Source organism: Sus scrofa, chromosome 1 (genome assembly GCF_054392235.1).
Source record: "Sus scrofa isolate SSC_HxYL_T2T_F1_AM1 chromosome 1, Sscrofa_HxYL_maternal_Yorkshire_Landrace_v2.0, whole genome shotgun sequence".
NCBI classification, from domain to species: domain Eukaryota; kingdom Metazoa; phylum Chordata; class Mammalia; order Artiodactyla; family Suidae; genus Sus; species Sus scrofa.
In genome coordinates, this window is record NC_139383.1 from 75,843,548 (window position 1) to 75,860,906 (window position 17,359).

The 17,359-nt window shown below is 38.8% G+C and overlaps 1 protein-coding gene across 2 annotated transcripts in view; it reads right to left on the reverse strand.

Annotated features, from left to right (window-relative positions):
- The window catches only part of AK9 (adenylate kinase 9), a 135,387-nt gene that overhangs the window by 110,071 nt on the left and 7,957 nt on the right, over positions 1–17,359 (reverse strand). For both annotated transcript variants that reach the window (XM_021091041.2, XM_021091043.2), the window contains 5 exons: positions 17,077–17,204; positions 15,830–15,893; positions 13,867–13,919; positions 13,683–13,779; positions 2,430–2,542 (listed from right to left, as the gene is read on the reverse strand). In XM_021091041.2, coding sequence (XP_020946700.2) covers positions 2,430–2,542; positions 13,683–13,779; positions 13,867–13,919; positions 15,830–15,893; positions 17,077–17,193 — 444 coding nt within the window. In that variant the 5' untranslated portion in view covers positions 17,194–17,204. The remainder of the gene's footprint in view (positions 1–2,429; positions 2,543–13,682; positions 13,780–13,866; positions 13,920–15,829; positions 15,894–17,076; positions 17,205–17,359) is intronic.

Sequence of the window (17,359 nt, forward strand, 5' to 3'; positions counted from 1 at the left end):
TTTCTTCTGTTGCGACATGAGTATCTAGACATAGTTCTCAATGCTATTCAGCAGGATCTCCTTATAAATCTATTCTAGGTTGTGTCTGATAAGCCCAAGCTCCCGATCCCTCCCACTCCCTCCCCCTCCCATCAGGCAACCACAAGTCTCTTCTCCAAGTCCATGATTTTCTTTTCTGAGGAGATGTTCATTTGTGCTGGATATTAGATTCCAGTTATAAGTGATATCATATGGTATTTGTCTTTGTCTTTCTGGCTCATTTCACTCAGTATGAGATTCTCTAGTTCCATCCATGTTGCTGCAAATGGCATTATGTCATCCTTTTTTATGGCTGAGTAGTATTCCATTGTGTATATATACCACATCTTCCGAATCCAATCATCTGTCGATGGACATTTGGATTGTTTCCATGTCCTGGCTATTGTGAATAGGGCTGCAATGAACATGCGGGTGCATGTGTCTCTTTTAAGTAGAGTTTTGTCCGGATAGATGCCCAAGAGTGGGATTGCAGGGTCATATGGAAGTTCTATGTATAGATTTCTAAGGTATCCCCAAACTGCTAGAACCAAATTTATAACCCAAATTTAGTGAACATTTGGAGACTTTTGGCCTATATGTGTTCTTATTTCACCAGATTTTTTTTTCTTCTTCTTTTTAGGGCTGCACCTTTGGCATATGGAGGTTCCCAGAATTGGGGTCACTTGGGAGCTGTAGCCACTGGCCTACACCACAACCACAGCAATGCAGGATCTGAGCCACATCTGCAACCTACACCACAGCTCATGGCAATGCCCGATCCTTAACCCACTGAGTGAAGCCAGGGATTGAACCTGCTTCCTCATGGATACTAGTCAGATTCATTTCTCCTGAGTTATGACAGAAATTCCCTATTCCACCAGATCTTGATTTCTGATTTGATCTCTATTTTCCATGGCCTAAATTTTATATATGGTTTCAGTTAATTGTTTGAGATTTTTTTTCTTCTTTCCATTTTACACACTTTCATACAGGTGACATTCTGAAGGTCACACAGGGATTTTGATTGACCTCTGACCCTGACCTGTGGCTGGGGCTGCATATGACACCACACCCAGCACTGCATGCCACCTCTCTCTCACAGCTGTTTCTAACATACCATGGGGTCCTAGCATGTAAGCTGAGAACCACCTATTTTGAGTTGTCAAACCCTTTGGGGAATCAGGGTATTATTATAAAACTACCATTCATTTTTATATAAACAAGTGGTCCTCACCTCACTGCATTCTTATTACAACCCTATGAGGCAGCTATCTTTGTATAATCTTTTTGGCCATACCTTGGGCATGCAGAAAGTCCTGGGCCAGGGGCAGAACCCACACCACAGCAGTAATCCAAGTCACTGCAGTGAAAACACCAGATCCTTAAACCACTGAGCCACAAGAGAACTCCTGTATCATCTTTGTAAAGAGGAAATTGAGGGCCCTAAATGTGATTTATCACATTCTACAGTTGATACAAGGAGAGAATTGAGACCAGGATCCAGCATTGATTCCTAACCAATCTGGCCATGTTATTTAACATTTGTACATCCAAATCATTTGTTCATTCTTTCACTTCATTTAACTGGAAAACTTACTAGGTATCTATTAGGTACCATTTATCGTGCTAGTCGATGTTTATAGGAGTAAGACATGATTCCCGCCTCCAAGTAAGGCAGAGTCTAGAAGGAAAATGGACCAGTACAACATAGTGAGGTAAGAAAAGAGCAACATGAATGGTCATCAGAGAAGTATTTAACTTTCTTTTAACTTTAACCTGAGTAAGTCAGGTGTGGGGCATAAAGAGAGAGAGAGAGAGAGGGGCAAAGAGGGAAGGAGGGGAAGAATGAGAGTTGTTTATGTTTGTGTTGGTGTGGCAGGAGTGGTTGTCAAGGAGAGTTCTGCAGAGATGATGCTGAAATGACTTTCAAAGGATGACTATGATTAAGGCTGGTGGGGAGGCAAGGATGTTTTTCCTGTGGATGGAGCTGCAAGTGCAAAAGCCCAGAGGTATGAGAAAATATAATTGCCTCTGTAATTGATGCCTTCATTATGGTTTCCCTAACTCCTTAAAAAAATTGAAAACATTCCTTGAATGTAACTACTATCAAAAAGAATGGTTTGGAGTTCCCATAGTGGATCAGCAGAAACAAACCTGACTAGTAACCATGAGGAAGCAGGTTTGATCCCTGGCCTGTAGTAGGTTAAGGATCTGGTGTTGCCTTGACTTGTGGTGTAGGTCACAGTCGTGGCTTGGATCTCACCTTGCTGTGGCTGTGGCGCAGGCCAGTGGCTACAGCTCCAATTCGACTCCTAGCCTGGGAGCCTCCATAAGCCATGGGTGCAGCCCTAAAAGGACAAAAAAAAAAAAAAAAAGATTAATTATACTAGAAAGACTACTAATATTCTTACCTTAATATTGATTATAATATCAGGTTTCAGATTTAAATTTTTAATTAACTCTATTTGCTGCAGAGTGGTCATGGCATCCTGTGAAAGTGATGGTATTTCAGTGATAATATAGCCTGTGGAGTAAAATATAATTTTAAAAGTTTTATAATACCAGTATATGAGAGTATGGATTTATTATTGGTTTATGAAAATATCATCTAGTTATTGATGAAAACTAATATTGGTCTTAAAATCATCTGTCAACATTTTAAAATTAATAGTTAAGATCATTGCCACATGGAGTATAACTATGAATAAGGTTTTTCTGATAATAAATAAAACCACTGGGCTAGGAGGAGACATCTTTAAAAATTCCAAATCAATTTATTTTATGCAGATGAACTGCTTTTTTTTTTTTTTTTTTTTTTTGTCTTTTCTAGGGCTGCTCCCACGGCATATGGAGGTTCCCAGGCTAGGGGTCGAATCGGAGCTGTAGCCCCTGGCCTATGCCAGAGCCATAGCAACTCGGGATCCAAGTTGCATCTGCAACTTACACCACAGCTCACGGCAACGCTGGACCCTTAGCCCACTGAGCAAGGCCAGGGATCGAACCCGCAACCTCATGGTTCCTAGTTGGATTCGTTAACCACTGAGCCACAACGGGAACTCCCCAGATGAACTGCTTAGGAAAGGAAATTCCATACCAATAATTCTTTCAACTCATGTTAGTAAAGCCTGTATGATGAGTGGTAAAGGTATATGGTAGGTCTTTCATGGTAGGTCTTTCATGGTATATTTTTATTTCTGGAATTAATATTTCATAATGGAATATATATAATGTTTATGTAAGTTATAGAAAATAATAAAATACCCATGTACCCCTCATACAGTTTAAGGAACAGAACATTGTCAATATGATTTTGGCTTAGTGCATTTATTGGCTTGCATCCCTACTGAGCAAACCTAAATCTTCTCTTTGAAATTCACCCTGGATACCATCATCATATTAATTTTCTTCATATGTTTTTTAAATTATGTCACTCCCTTGCTTGAGAAAACTTTCTCTTGTATTTCTGCAGTGTTAGTTGAGATGTATCCTTTTTCATTTCTTATTTTATTTGTCATCTCTCTTTTCTTCTTGGTGAGCCTGGCCAGAGGTTTGTTAATTTTATTTACCTTTTCAAAGAACCAGCTCTCAGTTTTTTATTAATTTGTTCTATTTTTTTAATCTCTATTTTATTTGCTTCCCCTCTGATCTTTATGATTTCCTTCCTTCTGCTGATTTTTGCTTTTGTTTGTTTGTTTGTTTGTTTTTTTTTCTAATTCTTTTAGGTGGTAGGTTAAGTTAGAGATTTTTCTTGTTTTTTGAGGAAGGCCTCTATCACTAGACCTCCCCTCTTAGAACTGTTTTTCTAGCATCTCATAAATTTTAATATGATTGTGTTTCCATTTTCATTTACCTCAAGATATTTTTTAATTTACTTTTTGATTTCCTCATTGACCCATTGGTTTTTTAGTAGGATATTATTTACTTTCCATGTACTTGGTTTTTTCTCATTTCTTTTCCTGTGGTTGATTTCAAGTTTCCTGCTGTTTTTGTCAGAGAAGATGCTTGAAAAAATTTTTATACTCTTAAATTTGTTGAGGCTTGTTTTGTGTCCCAATATATAGTCAATCTTTGAGAATATTCCACATGTAGTTGAAAAGAACATATAATCTGGTTTTCTTGGATGTAATGTCCTGAAAATACCAATTAAGTCTAAATGTTCTATCGTGTCATTTAGGATTTCTGATGCCTTACTGATTATCTCTCTAGAAGATCTGTCCATTGATATGAGTGTGGTGTTAAAGTCTCCTACTATTATTGTATACCCATCACTTTCTCCTTTTGTCTGTATTTGTTCTTTGTACTTGGGTGCTCCTACATTAGGGGCATATATGTTGATGAGTATAATAGCCTCTTCTTTTTTTTTTTTTTTTTTTTTTTTTTGTCTTTTTGTCATTTCTTGGGCCGCTCCCGCGGCATATGGAGGTTCCCAGGCTAGGGGTCTAATCGGAGCTGTAGCCGCCAGCCTACACCAGGGCCACAGCAACGCAGGATCCGAGCTGCGTCTGTGACCTACACCCCAGACCACGGCAACACCGGATCGTTAACCCACTGAGCAAGGGCAGGGATCAAACCCGCAACCTCATGTTTCCTAGTCAGATTCATTAACCACTGCGCCACGATGGGAACTCCAATAGCCTCATCTTGAATTGATCCTTTTATCATTAAATAGTGTCCTTCTTTATCCTTCTTTATGGCCTTTGTTTTAAAGTCTATTTTTTCTTTTCTTTTTTTGTATTTTTGCCTGTTTTACAGCCGCTTCCCATGGCATATGGAGGTTCCCAGGCTAGAGGTCTAATCGGAGCTGTAGCCACCGGCCTATGCCAAAGCCATAGCAATGAGGGATCTGAGCCGCCTCTGTGACCTACACCACCGTTCATGGCAATGCTGGATCCTTAACCCACTGAGCAAGGCCAGGGATGGAACCCGCAACCTCATGGTTCCTAGTTGGATTCGTTGACCACTGTGCCACAGTGGGAACTCCAAAAGTCTGTTTTTTATGATATTATTGTTGCAATTCTTATTTTCTTGTCATTTTCATTTGCTTGAAATGTCTTTTTCCATCCCCTCACTTTCAATCTGTGTGTGTCCTTTGTCCTAAGGTGGGTTTCTTATAGGCAGCATATTATAGGCTCTTTTTTTTTATCCAATCTGCCACTCTATGTTTTTTGATCGGAGTATTCATTCCATTGACATTTAAGGTAATTATTGATACATATGAATTTATTGCCACCTGAAACCTTATTTTCCAGTTGATATTGTTTCTTCTTTGTTCCTTTTTATTTTTGTGGTTTGATGATTTCCTTTTATTTTATGCTTGTGTCCTTTTCTTTTTTAGTTTTTGTGAACCTATTATTTGTTTTTGGTTTGTGGTTGCCCTGTTTTTCAAATATGTCGTCCCCTTCCTCTATGTGCTTGCTTTAGACTGATAGTCAAATAGGACCAAACATACTCTAAAGAGAAGAGTCTAGATTTTCTTACTCTCTTTTCCCACATTTTATGATTTTGATGTCCATTTTTACATCCTCGTGTTTATCCTTTTGCTACTCCTTGTGTTTATTGGCACTTTTACAAACAGGATTTTTTGTTTTCTTTTCTTTTTGATTTGCATGCTGGCTTATTTAAGTGATTACTCTCCAATTGTGATTACCTCCATTCTATATCTTCTTATTTCTTTCCTATATAGAGGAGAACTTTCATTATTTCTTTTAGGGTAGGTTTAGTCTTGCTACATTCTTTTAGTTTTTGCTTGTTTGAGAACTTCTTCATTTCTCCTATTTTAAATGGTAATCTTGCTGGGTAAAGTATTCTGGTTGCAAATATTTTCCTTTTAGAAGTTTGAATATGCCTGTTACTCCCTTCTGGCCTGCAGTGTTTCTGTAGAATAAACAGTTGATAGCCTTATGGGTGTTCACTTGTAATTAACTCTGTTTTTCTTTTGCTTCCTTTAGAATCCTCTCCTTATGTTTAACTTTACCATTTTTATTATATATGCCTTGGTGTAAGTCTGTTTGGGTTTATCTTGTTTGGGACCCTCTATGCCTCCTGTACCTGAATATCTATATCCTTCTTTAGATTTTGGAAACTTTAGTCATAATATCTTCAAATATATTTTCAATCTGCTTTTCTCTTTCTTCTCCTTCTAGGACCACTATTTTTCCATAGTATCCATAGATCTCTTATATTGCTTTTATTTTTTTTAATATCCCATATGTATCTTATATTGCTTTAGTTTTTTTGTGTGCTTGTTTTTTCATTTGGCTTTCTGTCTGCTGTACTGATTGGGTGGTTTCTATTAGTCTGTCTTCCAAGTCACTTATTTGTTCCTCTGCATTATTCATTCTGCTGTTCCTTGCTTTAGCTCAGCTTTCATCTCAGCAAATGAATTTTCTAATTTTCCTTGGCTCTTCCTTATAGTTTCTAGTTCCTTTTTAAAGTAGTCTGCATTACTGTTGATATTCGTCCCTACTTCCTTCAGTATTTTCATCACCTCCATTTTGAACTCAGTGTCTCTTAGACTGCAGAGATCTATTTCATTGTTTGCTCCTTTGGGGAGATTCTCCTGTTCTTTTAATTGATAATGGTTCCTATGTTTCTTAATTTTGCTTACATTTTTCTTACTCTGTGAGTTTAGGGGAAACAATTATCTACTGTAATCTTGGAAGGCCATTTATATGCAGGGGTATCCCTGAGTAGCTTTACTAATTTTTGGCCTGAGGGCTGCTTTTAATTTGTATGCTTGCTGCCTCTTTCCTCTCCTATGCTCAGATAATTATTACCTTGATGGGGGTGTTCAGGTGCTCCTCCTGCACATGCTCTTGGCAGTACCAGCAACCCCTGGGGAATTAGAGGAGGTGCCTAGTCATGGGTCCCTTGGCAGCAGCAATGGCAGGATATGTGCATTCCCAGGGAGATGGGGGTGATGGCTGGCATTTAGTCTCTGGACCGTGTGCAGATGCATTGGTCCTGGGGTGGTGGGGGCAGCAGGCAATGGCAGGCTTAGCCCACCTCTGGAGTCCTAGATGGCTGCAGTGGCTTGCACGTGCCCCATTGTCTGTGCAAGAGGTGCCCTGCCACCTGAGAGCCTGTGCATTCACAGAAAAAGAAGTTCCTATGGTGGTTCCCTCACTCTCCAAAAGTGGAGCTTTGCTTCTCTGTCAGGCCCAGGCCTCCTCCTATACTCCCTTAGACCAGCTGCTGTGCTTTTCTTTGAGACTTTGAGGCTTCCCCTCTAAGGGGCCTCCCAGTGTTTAGATTCCTTTTCCCTTTCACAGCTCCCTCCCAGGAATGCTGGTCCCATCCTGATTCTTTGTTCTCTCTTCTCTCTCTCTTTTTTCTCTTTTATCCTGCTGAGTTATGTGGAGGTTTTCTTGCCCTTTTTGGAGGTTTGATGCCTTCTGCCAGCATTCAGTAGAAGTTTTGTGAGAATTGTTCTACACGTAGATTTTTTTTTTGATGTATTTGTGGGAGAAGTTGAGCTCCGTGTCCTACTCCTCCACCACCTTGATTCTGGATTGAGAAACCTTTCTCTTGTTTATAGAATAAAGCCACAACTCCTTCATTGGGAATTAAAGGACTTCAAACAATTTTTATCCTGTTTTAATAGAACTCTTTTTTTTTTTTTTCTTGGAGGGACATTTGACAGACAAATTGTGGTTATTTAACTTTGATTTTTGGCAGATATTTTATAAAAAGTGAATGGAGTGAGGCTGTCACTTCAAGGTTGACAACTGACAGTACTTGTTGCCAATGTAAAATTCAAGTGAAAATTCAGATTCAGAAAACTTGTATCCAGGGAGTTCCTGTCGTGACGCAGTGGTTAACGAATCCGACTAGGAACCATGAGGTTGTGGGTTCGGTCCCTGCCCTTGCTCAGTGGGTTAACGATCTGGCATTGCCATGAGCTGGGGTGTAGGTCGTAGATGCAGCTCGGATTCCGCATTGCTGTGGCTCTGGCGTAGGCTGGTGGCTACAGCTCCGATTGGACCCCTGGCCTGGGAACCCCCATATGCCGTGGGAGCGGCCCAAGAAATGACAAAAAGACAAAGAAAAAAAAAAAAGACAAAAAAAAAAAGAAAAAGAAAAGAAAAGAAAACTTGTGTCCACTGCCAGAAGCTAAACAGCTTCCCAATTCTTAAACCTTTTCCTGATGAGATTGGTGATGTCATCAACAAATGTGACTTTTTGATACTATATAATGAAATGTTTCAACAGTTGGAAGATCTACAAAACTCAGTCAACCAATATTTTCCAAATGACCAATGGATGGTGCCCCCAAATTATGCATGGGTAAAAGGCCCATTCTAATGCAAGGCTGACTAATGGATTTTCATGTAACAGAGTCTGAAAAATTCATTGATATTGTTTGAGATTCCACAACGCAACCAACCATTAAGAAACTTCCCTTTGTTGAGTTCTGGTGTAGGATTAAGAATAGCCACAATTATTCTCAAGCCTATTAAAATACGCCTCCCTTTTCCAACTTCATTTTAGTGCAAAGCTGAAATTTTTTTATGTACTTACACAAAAACAATATATTGCAATAGATTGTACAGAAGCAGATGTGGGAATCCAGCTAGGTCTTCTCTTAAGCCAGACATCTAAAAGATTTGTAAGATAAAATAATACCACTCCTCTCACTAAATTTTTTTTTGAAGCATTTAATTATTTTTCAAAAAATATGCTCTTAATGTAGTGGTTTTATTATTTTAAGCAAATATTTTAAACATTTCTTAGTTTTAATTTCCAATATGATAAATTCTGATAGATAGAACCCATGTAAACAAAAGCTCTTTTGGGACCTCAATAGTTCTTTTAAGTGTAGAGGAATCTTGAGACCCAAACGCTTGAGAAATGCTATCCTACACAATGCCTAGAATCGTGTAACAAAAAAAGTTATCTGAGCATCTGTTGAAAGACAATGAATGAATGTGTCTAATAAGCCAGCCTCAAAAGTTTCACCTAAGAACATGCTGATCACAATCTTTTACTTTAAAAAAGCAGATCAATAGCTATCATGGTAATCCAAAATCTCATTAAATGCTTAGGCAGATGCCAATTTCTTCTAAGCTTTCTCGAACACTTTACTTTTTGCTAACTATGTGTTGGACACTATCCAGAGAAGCAATAAGTAGTTTAGCTTCAAGAGGCAGAAAGTGAGACCTATTATCTGGGTTTTGGATAGAGGAGCTATAATCACGATTCTCTTCAGTCTGGCTATAATTCCTAGTTTCCAACTTGGCTAATTTATTTGCTCTTGCTGTTGTCTTTGAACACTTTGAAATAGTGGTGATGTCTTAAGGCATCCATCCTATTTGAGGCTCTTTAAATGAACTTGATACGCTCCTGCAAAAATATAACTCCTGCATGCATCAGCACTATCTCAGGAACTGGGCCAGAACTTTCTCTGCTTACCTCCTCCTGCTGTTCTTTCTTTTTGCTTCCCTGGCTCTGCACTCCCCCGGTTTGTTTTGGCTCCTATTGTTAATCTAGTCCTCACTTGATTAACAACCTTATTTGAACTTGTTTTCAAGACTGACCATTGCCTCCTCAGGGACATGATGGCTGGCATTAACCCCTCTAGTCTGATGCATTGCACTGGTGGGCACTGTGGTGAAGAGGACAGCAGAGCCTAGCCCAAAGTTAAATGCAACCCTTGCCCAGCTCACCCATCCTGATTGGCTAATTCCAGAATTAGTCCCCAGAGTTCATGCTCTCCCCTCCTTACCACCAAGGGATTAAACAAGACCTCCCTCCCATTCCCTTTGCTGCCAGCACTGCCCACATCTGTGTGGATGACAGAAAGATGTATGGCACTCTGTTTGCTGTGCTCTCCAGCACCCTGCACATTGCTTCAACCTCAGCCACTGCCTGGAGAGCTTGTCAGTCATTCCAAGTGCGACTGTTTGCAGGCATGCCAAACCTTAGGTGTACATGTATACTGGCATGAGTTTCATACTTGTCTTTTCCCTGATTGAGGCAGCAGAAGGGTAGGTTGTTTCCATGGGGTCTGGCTCTCTCCTTATAGGCTACTATTTGGGTTGCTTGAATGTCCTGAGTAATGGATTTGAGGGCTCTACCCATTGAGAGGTGGCCAGTATCATCATATTCAGATCCTAGAGATATATAGATGGAAGAGGTTGAGAGAGACAGTTATGTTGCTTGTTTGCCTCACCACAGAAGATTTAGAGTAGAATAAGTTAGTTCTCTAGATCCAGTTCTGGGAAGGCCCTAGGGGGATACTTCATAGAGCTGCTGAGCCCACCGTCAACTTCTCGAACCCCAGAGACATGTTGATCACCCATGTTGTGAAGATGGAAGCATCCATGAGGATTCTACCTTCCTGTCCCATTCCAGCTCTCCAGGACATCATTAGTAAGCCGTTGCCCTCCAAGTTGCAGACAGAAGAAGGGCAGACCCCACACCACTCCTTGCTGGAAGGCTCTGCATATACCATCAGAGGCAGGGTAAGCACTCAACAGGCTAGTGCTCAGCCAGTATCACCCCCACCAAGGGAAAACTCCAAGACTGTTCACATCACTGCTTAGGGGCAACCAACCGGCCCATACCATCACTTTGCCCCCACTTCCTGGCATAGTAAGAAGAAGATATTCCCTTATCCACAGAACTGAAGATGGCATGTGACTGCTTTTAGATCAATGTGTTGAGATTCATGGACATTGAGTAGCTTTGTGTCCAGCCAGCCCTGATAGCTATCTCATCTCAGGCCAGCCTGACATTAGTGGATACATTGGTAACTAGTGACTTGCAGTACCATCCCTAGTGTAGTACACCCGGGGCAGGGAATTTCCAGATCAGAGCTATCCATCATTCACTGGGAAAAATGATCTTTTCCAGAATCTAGAAGGAGGAAGCAGAGAGGGGCTTCTCAGGATGCCTAGGAGCTGACTCTTGCTTGTTCTCTTGGGTGAGGATGGAAGCTGATTTAGGCTCAGAGCCCACACAGCATGACATGTTGTGAATGAAATGATTATAACTATAGATTGGGTAAGGTTTTTTCCTAAACATTGATAGAAGCTCCAAGTATAAAAGGGCTATGTATGATACAGAAAAAAAAAATTAAGATCGAATCTGGCAATACCTTACTGTGCAGTTTCCATAGAAGCACAGTTCTGTGTTTAGGGCTTTTGGAGTCATCAGTTATCCATCCTCATCCACCCTCTGACCCAAGTCAATATCTCTATTTCGTAAGCACTTCACTTCCAATTTTATTTCTACCCTTCACCAGGCTTCTGGCTAAGGCCAAATATCAGAAAGAATCCTTGCTTAGCAGAGACTTTCAAATTGTGTTTAGCAGAGTGCTAGATTCCAAAAAATTTCCTTTGGGGATGCTGTAGGACGGGTGAGGGGAGGTCGGGCAGAATGAGCTCGAGGTCCTGCCCCCACCCACTGTAGCCTTTAAAAGAGCAGAGTTGTGCATGCTGAGCCATGCACTTGCATGCGGACAGTATAGCCCTCAGACTTGAGAAATCACTTCACTTTCCTCTGCTAACTTCCAGGACAGGTACCTGTGTACAGGAAGTCGAGGGGAAAGAGGAACTCGTTAAATGATACCAGGGGGTACAATCAGCAAAATCCAGAAGGTAGAAAACTCCAAAAGACAAACAGTGGTTTTCTTCAGGATAGAAAACACAAGATGATGGAAAAAGGCAAGGTCAACTTACAGATTAAAGGGACTTGCAATATACTGATCAATAGCAATATGTGAAACTTGGTTGGTGGGATCCTGCTTCAAAAAACAAACAAAAACCAACTCAAAAAAAAATGTATGATGCAAATAGCGAATTTGGACCACAGACTGGTTAGTAGATGATTTATTATTAATTTTAAAGTATGATAATGGTAATGTGACATGTTTTAAAAGAGCCCTTATCTTTTTGAAATACAAACTAAAACATCTACAGGTGAACTGATATGATATGGATTACCTTCAAAATAAAGTAAGTTGGTGTAGGAGGTTGTAGGTAGAGGCATAGATGACATGAGATGAGACAAGAGTTGTCATTGTTAAAGCTGAGTGATAGACATATGGGGGATTTTATATCAATCTCTCTACTTCTGTTTGAAATTTTCCATAATAAGAAGTTAAAAGGGTTATTATGAACTGAATGGCATTGCTGAGTGGATTTATTTCTTTCATTTTTTTTTCTTTCTCTTTTTGCCAGGACTTATAATTTATGCCATCTTTTGGTAGCCATGTATATCATACTAAATTTTCTCAAGAAGTAAGATGAGGTGAAGGATAAAAAGACAGTTGCCTACCTACCTTTATATATGCTTTAGTTTCAATCACCATGCTTTTTGTGGTCATTTGTTGAACTATGTTAGAATTGATTGTTCATTTTTACCTTTTTGCTTATTTTACTTAAAACATCATGAGTGTTTTTTCCAAGTTCATCCTCTTTATTACTGATCATAGATAGATAAATGGATGGATAGATGATAGACAGATAGATAAGTGTATCTATATGAAATAAAGGAGATGATATGTGGATATATATCTACATATGGATGAAAAGATACAGTTCATCCTTTCCAGCTATTGATATAAATGATAAAGTTACTTTAAAGTTAAAAGTTTGCAGTGACAAGTCTGATGTTGCTACTTCCACTACTGATTTTCACCGTACTGCATTTTATTTGTGTTCCTATATTCTTTGTCTCTTATCTTTTTAGGGCTGCACCGGTGGCATATGGAGGTTCCCAGGCTAGGGGTCGAATTAGAGCAATAGCTGCCTGCCTACACCACAGCCACAGCAATGCCAGATCCAAGCCGCATCTGCAACCTACACCAGAGCTCATGGCAACGCTGGATCCTTAACCCACTGAGCGAGGTCAGGGATTGAACCCGCAACCTCATGGTTTCTAGTCGAGTTCGTTAATCACTGATCCACAATGGAAACTCCTGTATTCCTATATTCTTAATCGTCACAATGTCCTCTCAATTTAATGAGAATATAAAGCAGATCTCTAAATTTTCCTTCTCTCATTTAATAAATCTATTTCAGTTGGATGGTTTTCTCCCAAACACATCTTTATTCTTCCTTTTTTTTTTTTTTTTTTTTTTTGGCAAATTCCATAGAGTTTGCTCTTTTTCTGAGCTTCAGTAGTCTTTGCCTTGAGAAATTAGGTCCAATGCTTCTGTTCAACATCCATTTGATGGCAGGGAGATTTCTTGGGTCCAGAGTCAGAGGGTAGACTGGATGAAGAGACTGAACCTGCCAGAGGGGAAGCTGGTGTTATCCTAGTTCCCATTCCTGTCTTATGAGCGTGGATTAATGCAGAAAAACTTAAAACATTGATGGGACTTGGTAATAAAACTCACGGTGAATGGGAAAGCAGTCAGCAGGGGTCATCAGCATTGTGTGAAGGACCACAGAAGATTTTTGATGCTTTTGCTGGATAACAAATTGCTAAAAGAAGACTGAATCATATAAACATCATTCTTTAAAACAAATGTAGATTCTGAAGAATAAAAACAAGTAAACAATCAAATAAAACTATGTGAGCTGCTCAGCTGAATTCAGACTCTGGGATTCCAGTGCCACAGGAGCAAAAAGAGTAACTCCAGGAATTATTTGTGCCTCAAATAAACCACAAGTTTTAAGCCTGCTTTGCTAGACACTGATAGATAAAAAGAAACTTACCAAAGTGAGAGACTTCTGGGGAGTTGAGCTTCTCCAATATCAGCTTTGTGACAAGTTCATCAGGAATACTTTGGCCACTGATCAGCATCGACTGCAGCTAAGAACAAGCACAGATACTGTACATGACTGTGTAAGGTACCTGTGATACAGAGCTTTTTAAAGAAATCATAACAACTTTGTTTACCATAACTCCTGATTCAGTTTCACTTGCCATCTGTTCTTCCAAAACTGGTAAAGCTAAAATATGAATTCAAAATATTAGCACAAACTGGTGTTAGAATTGCCAAGTTAAGATATTTATGGATTTATTTATTTATTTATTTATTTTTAAATTTTTTTGTCTTTTTGCTATTTCTTTGGGCTGCTCCCGCGGCACATGGAGGTTCCCAGGCTAGGGGTCTAATCGGAGCTGTAGCCACCAGCCTACGCCAGAGCCACAGCAACGCGGCATCCGAGCCGCGTCTGCAACCTACACCACAGCTCACGGCAACGCCGGATTGTTAACCCACTGAGCAAGGGCAGGGACCGAACCCGCAACCTCATGGTTCCTAGTCAGATTCGTTAACCACTGCGCCACGATGGGAACTCCCTGGATTTATTTATTTATCTATTTATTCAATTTTATTTTTTGTCTTTTTAGGGCTGCACCAGCAGCATATGGAAGTTCCCAGGCTAGGGGTTGAATTGGAGCTGTAGCCACTGGCCTATGCCACAGCTGCAGCAACACCAGATCCTTAACCCACTGAGTGAGGCCAGGGATCGAACCTGCAACCTCATGTTTCCTAGTCAGATTCATTTCTGCTGCGCCACGATTGGAACTCCTGGTTTTTTTTGAGGGAATATTTTATCTCACGATGGAAGATATTATGGGACAGAAATAACAAGGCATGACCTAGGGGAGGACTTTATGGAACATTTGGTGTTTTTTAAAGATTTCTTACAAGTAAATTTTATTTTGATAAAGAAAGAGGAAAACTTTAAAGTTTTGTGTATGTGTATTATGTGTTACCAAATTAATTGTTCTCCCCCCAAATTGTACCAGATCACTAACTGTGTGGAAAGCTCATTTGATTATATCCTTGCCAACAATGATGGTAGAAACTTTAAAGATTCACTGCCAATTTAGTAGCATCATTTTACTTAGCATTTCTTTGAATAACAATGAAGTTAAACCTTTTTTTCTTGTATTTGTCTATTTTTATTTCTACTTTTATGGATTACTGATTCAGTCTTTTGTTTACTTTTCTATTAGGGCATAACTAGTTTTATTGATGAAAATAATACTTATATACAAGATATCAGTCCTTGTCTTACATATTACAAAGAATGGAAAGAAAATTATAAACAATAAAAATAAAATTTATCATTGAAGTTTATTAAGTCCTGCAAAAATCCTCCAAAAAACAGCTATGAGAGTTTTATCTCTTCTCGTCTTTCATAGGGAGACACCCAAGACACACATATTCCCAATTCTTTGTATATATGTATGTGTGACTGGGTCACTTTGCTGTACAGTAGAAAATTGACAGAACACTGTAAACCAACTACAATGGAAAAAATAAAAATCATTTAAAAAATAAATAATAGGAGTTCCCATCATGGCTCAGTGGTTAACGAACCTGACTAGCATCCATGAGGACGCGGGTTCCATCCCTGGCCTCGCTCAATGGGTTAAGGATCTGGCATTGCCCTGAGCTGTGGTGCAGGTTGCAGATGCGGCTCCTATCCTGTGTTGCTGTGGCTGTGGTGTAGGCCGGTGGCTAAAGCTCCAATTCGACCCCTAGCCTGGGAACCTCCATATGCCGCCAGTGAGGCCCTAAAAGACAAAAAAAAAAAAAAATTAATTAATTAATTAAAAAAAATTACAGAATTAGAGAATTGGAGACAGTAGAATAGAGTCCAAGATATTTCATTAAGCTAAATTCTATGAAAAACTAGGACTAACAGAAGGGCAAAAAAATGTTTAATGCTATTATAAAGATAATATTCACTGGGTTGATGCCGATGTATGATTAAATATAGCAAATGTTAATCATAGAATCTAGATGGTTAGTAGACACGTATATGGGTATTCATTGTACAGTTCTTTAGCTTTTAAGGCATATTTGAAATTTGTTAAAATATTGGAGACAAAAGATAAAATTTACCTTCTACATGAATACATTTCCATGCCTGTGTTATCTGTTGGGCTAATGTTGTCTTCCCAACCCCCTTAAAAAGAAAGATGCTATTTAAAATCCAATAGAATAGAAAATAGAAGAGCCATTTGCTAATAAAACAGATATTCTTATTTTTAAAGATTCTGTTGATAGTTACTACAATTACATAAATGTTATCAAGTAAAATTTTCCCCATACAATAACTAGGCCCTAGATATTTGTAGCTTCTTTTCTCTGTTAATTGTCACTTTTTCTTATATTTTGTAAAGTGATTTAAATAACTTTTGGCAGGGCTTCCTTGCCTGCCCACTTGCATCTCTCACAAGTGTCCTATCCTAATAAATCTATTTCTTGCCTATCAAAAAAAATAAGTGATTTAAATAACTTTTTAAATTAAGAAAATAGTCCTGAATCCAGGAAGCTGTACCATAATGGTATTATTCCAGGTGTACACTTTCTTTTGTTTAATTTTGAATACAAGTCATTGTGATTACATTGAGAGTCATCATTTTATTTTCTTCCTAAAGTTTATAATCATGACGGTTTTGACAAACTTCCATTTAGTAACTTTCAAGAGCAAAAGGTTTCTTCTTAAATGGACATCTTTGAAGAGTATCATATTTTAAAGACAAAAGTTCACTTTAATGAAGAAACCTTTGCATCTGATTGCTTTCACTGGTGGCTTTTCAAACTCTTGTTTTTACAAACATAATAAAAGTTGTTGGAACCATTTCTTGGTATCTGTCCCAAGGGTCCCTATAAAATCAAGTCAAGAGTTGGGGTCCAGCCCTTAGTCTCTGCTGTTCTGGAGAGGCTTTTTTTTTTTTTTTTTTTTTTTTTTGCCTCATCCAAGGCATATGAAAGTTCCTGAAGTTCCTGGGCCAGGGGTCAAATCAGAACCACAGCTGTGACCTATACCATAGCTGCAAAAATGTTGGATCCTTAACCTACTGAGCGAGGCCAGGGATTGAACCTGCATCCTTATGTCCACTATGTTGGGTTCTTTACCTGCATAAATACAATGGGAACTCCTAGGTTCTTTTTCAATTATAGTTTACAAGAGGACAAAAAGTTATAATTTATAACTAATGCTATACCAGATTTTAAGTCATACCATGAAAGTCTAATAAACACATAACAAATTAGCACACTACATAGTTTTCATTCTTTGGTAACATGAGATTATGACTTTATAATTTTTTAAATATATTGATACATTAGAAGACATAACTTACTGGTTTTCCAAATACAACAAAGCAAACAGGTTTAGACAATATAAAGTTTTTTTCAGCTTCATCTTCATTAAATATATCCACAAAAGGAGGCTCTTCTGTCTTCTCTTGAGTAGTCATAATACAAAATACTATAGTAAGAAAGAGTAAGATTGTTAAAGTGCCTATTTTAGGAGAAACAGGCAGGCAGTTTAGAGAGAACTAGAATATCCTGTGAATTAGCCCAGAAGCAATTCCTTGCTGCTGAACATATGTATTGCTAGTAATAGCAAATAAGTTAAATAAT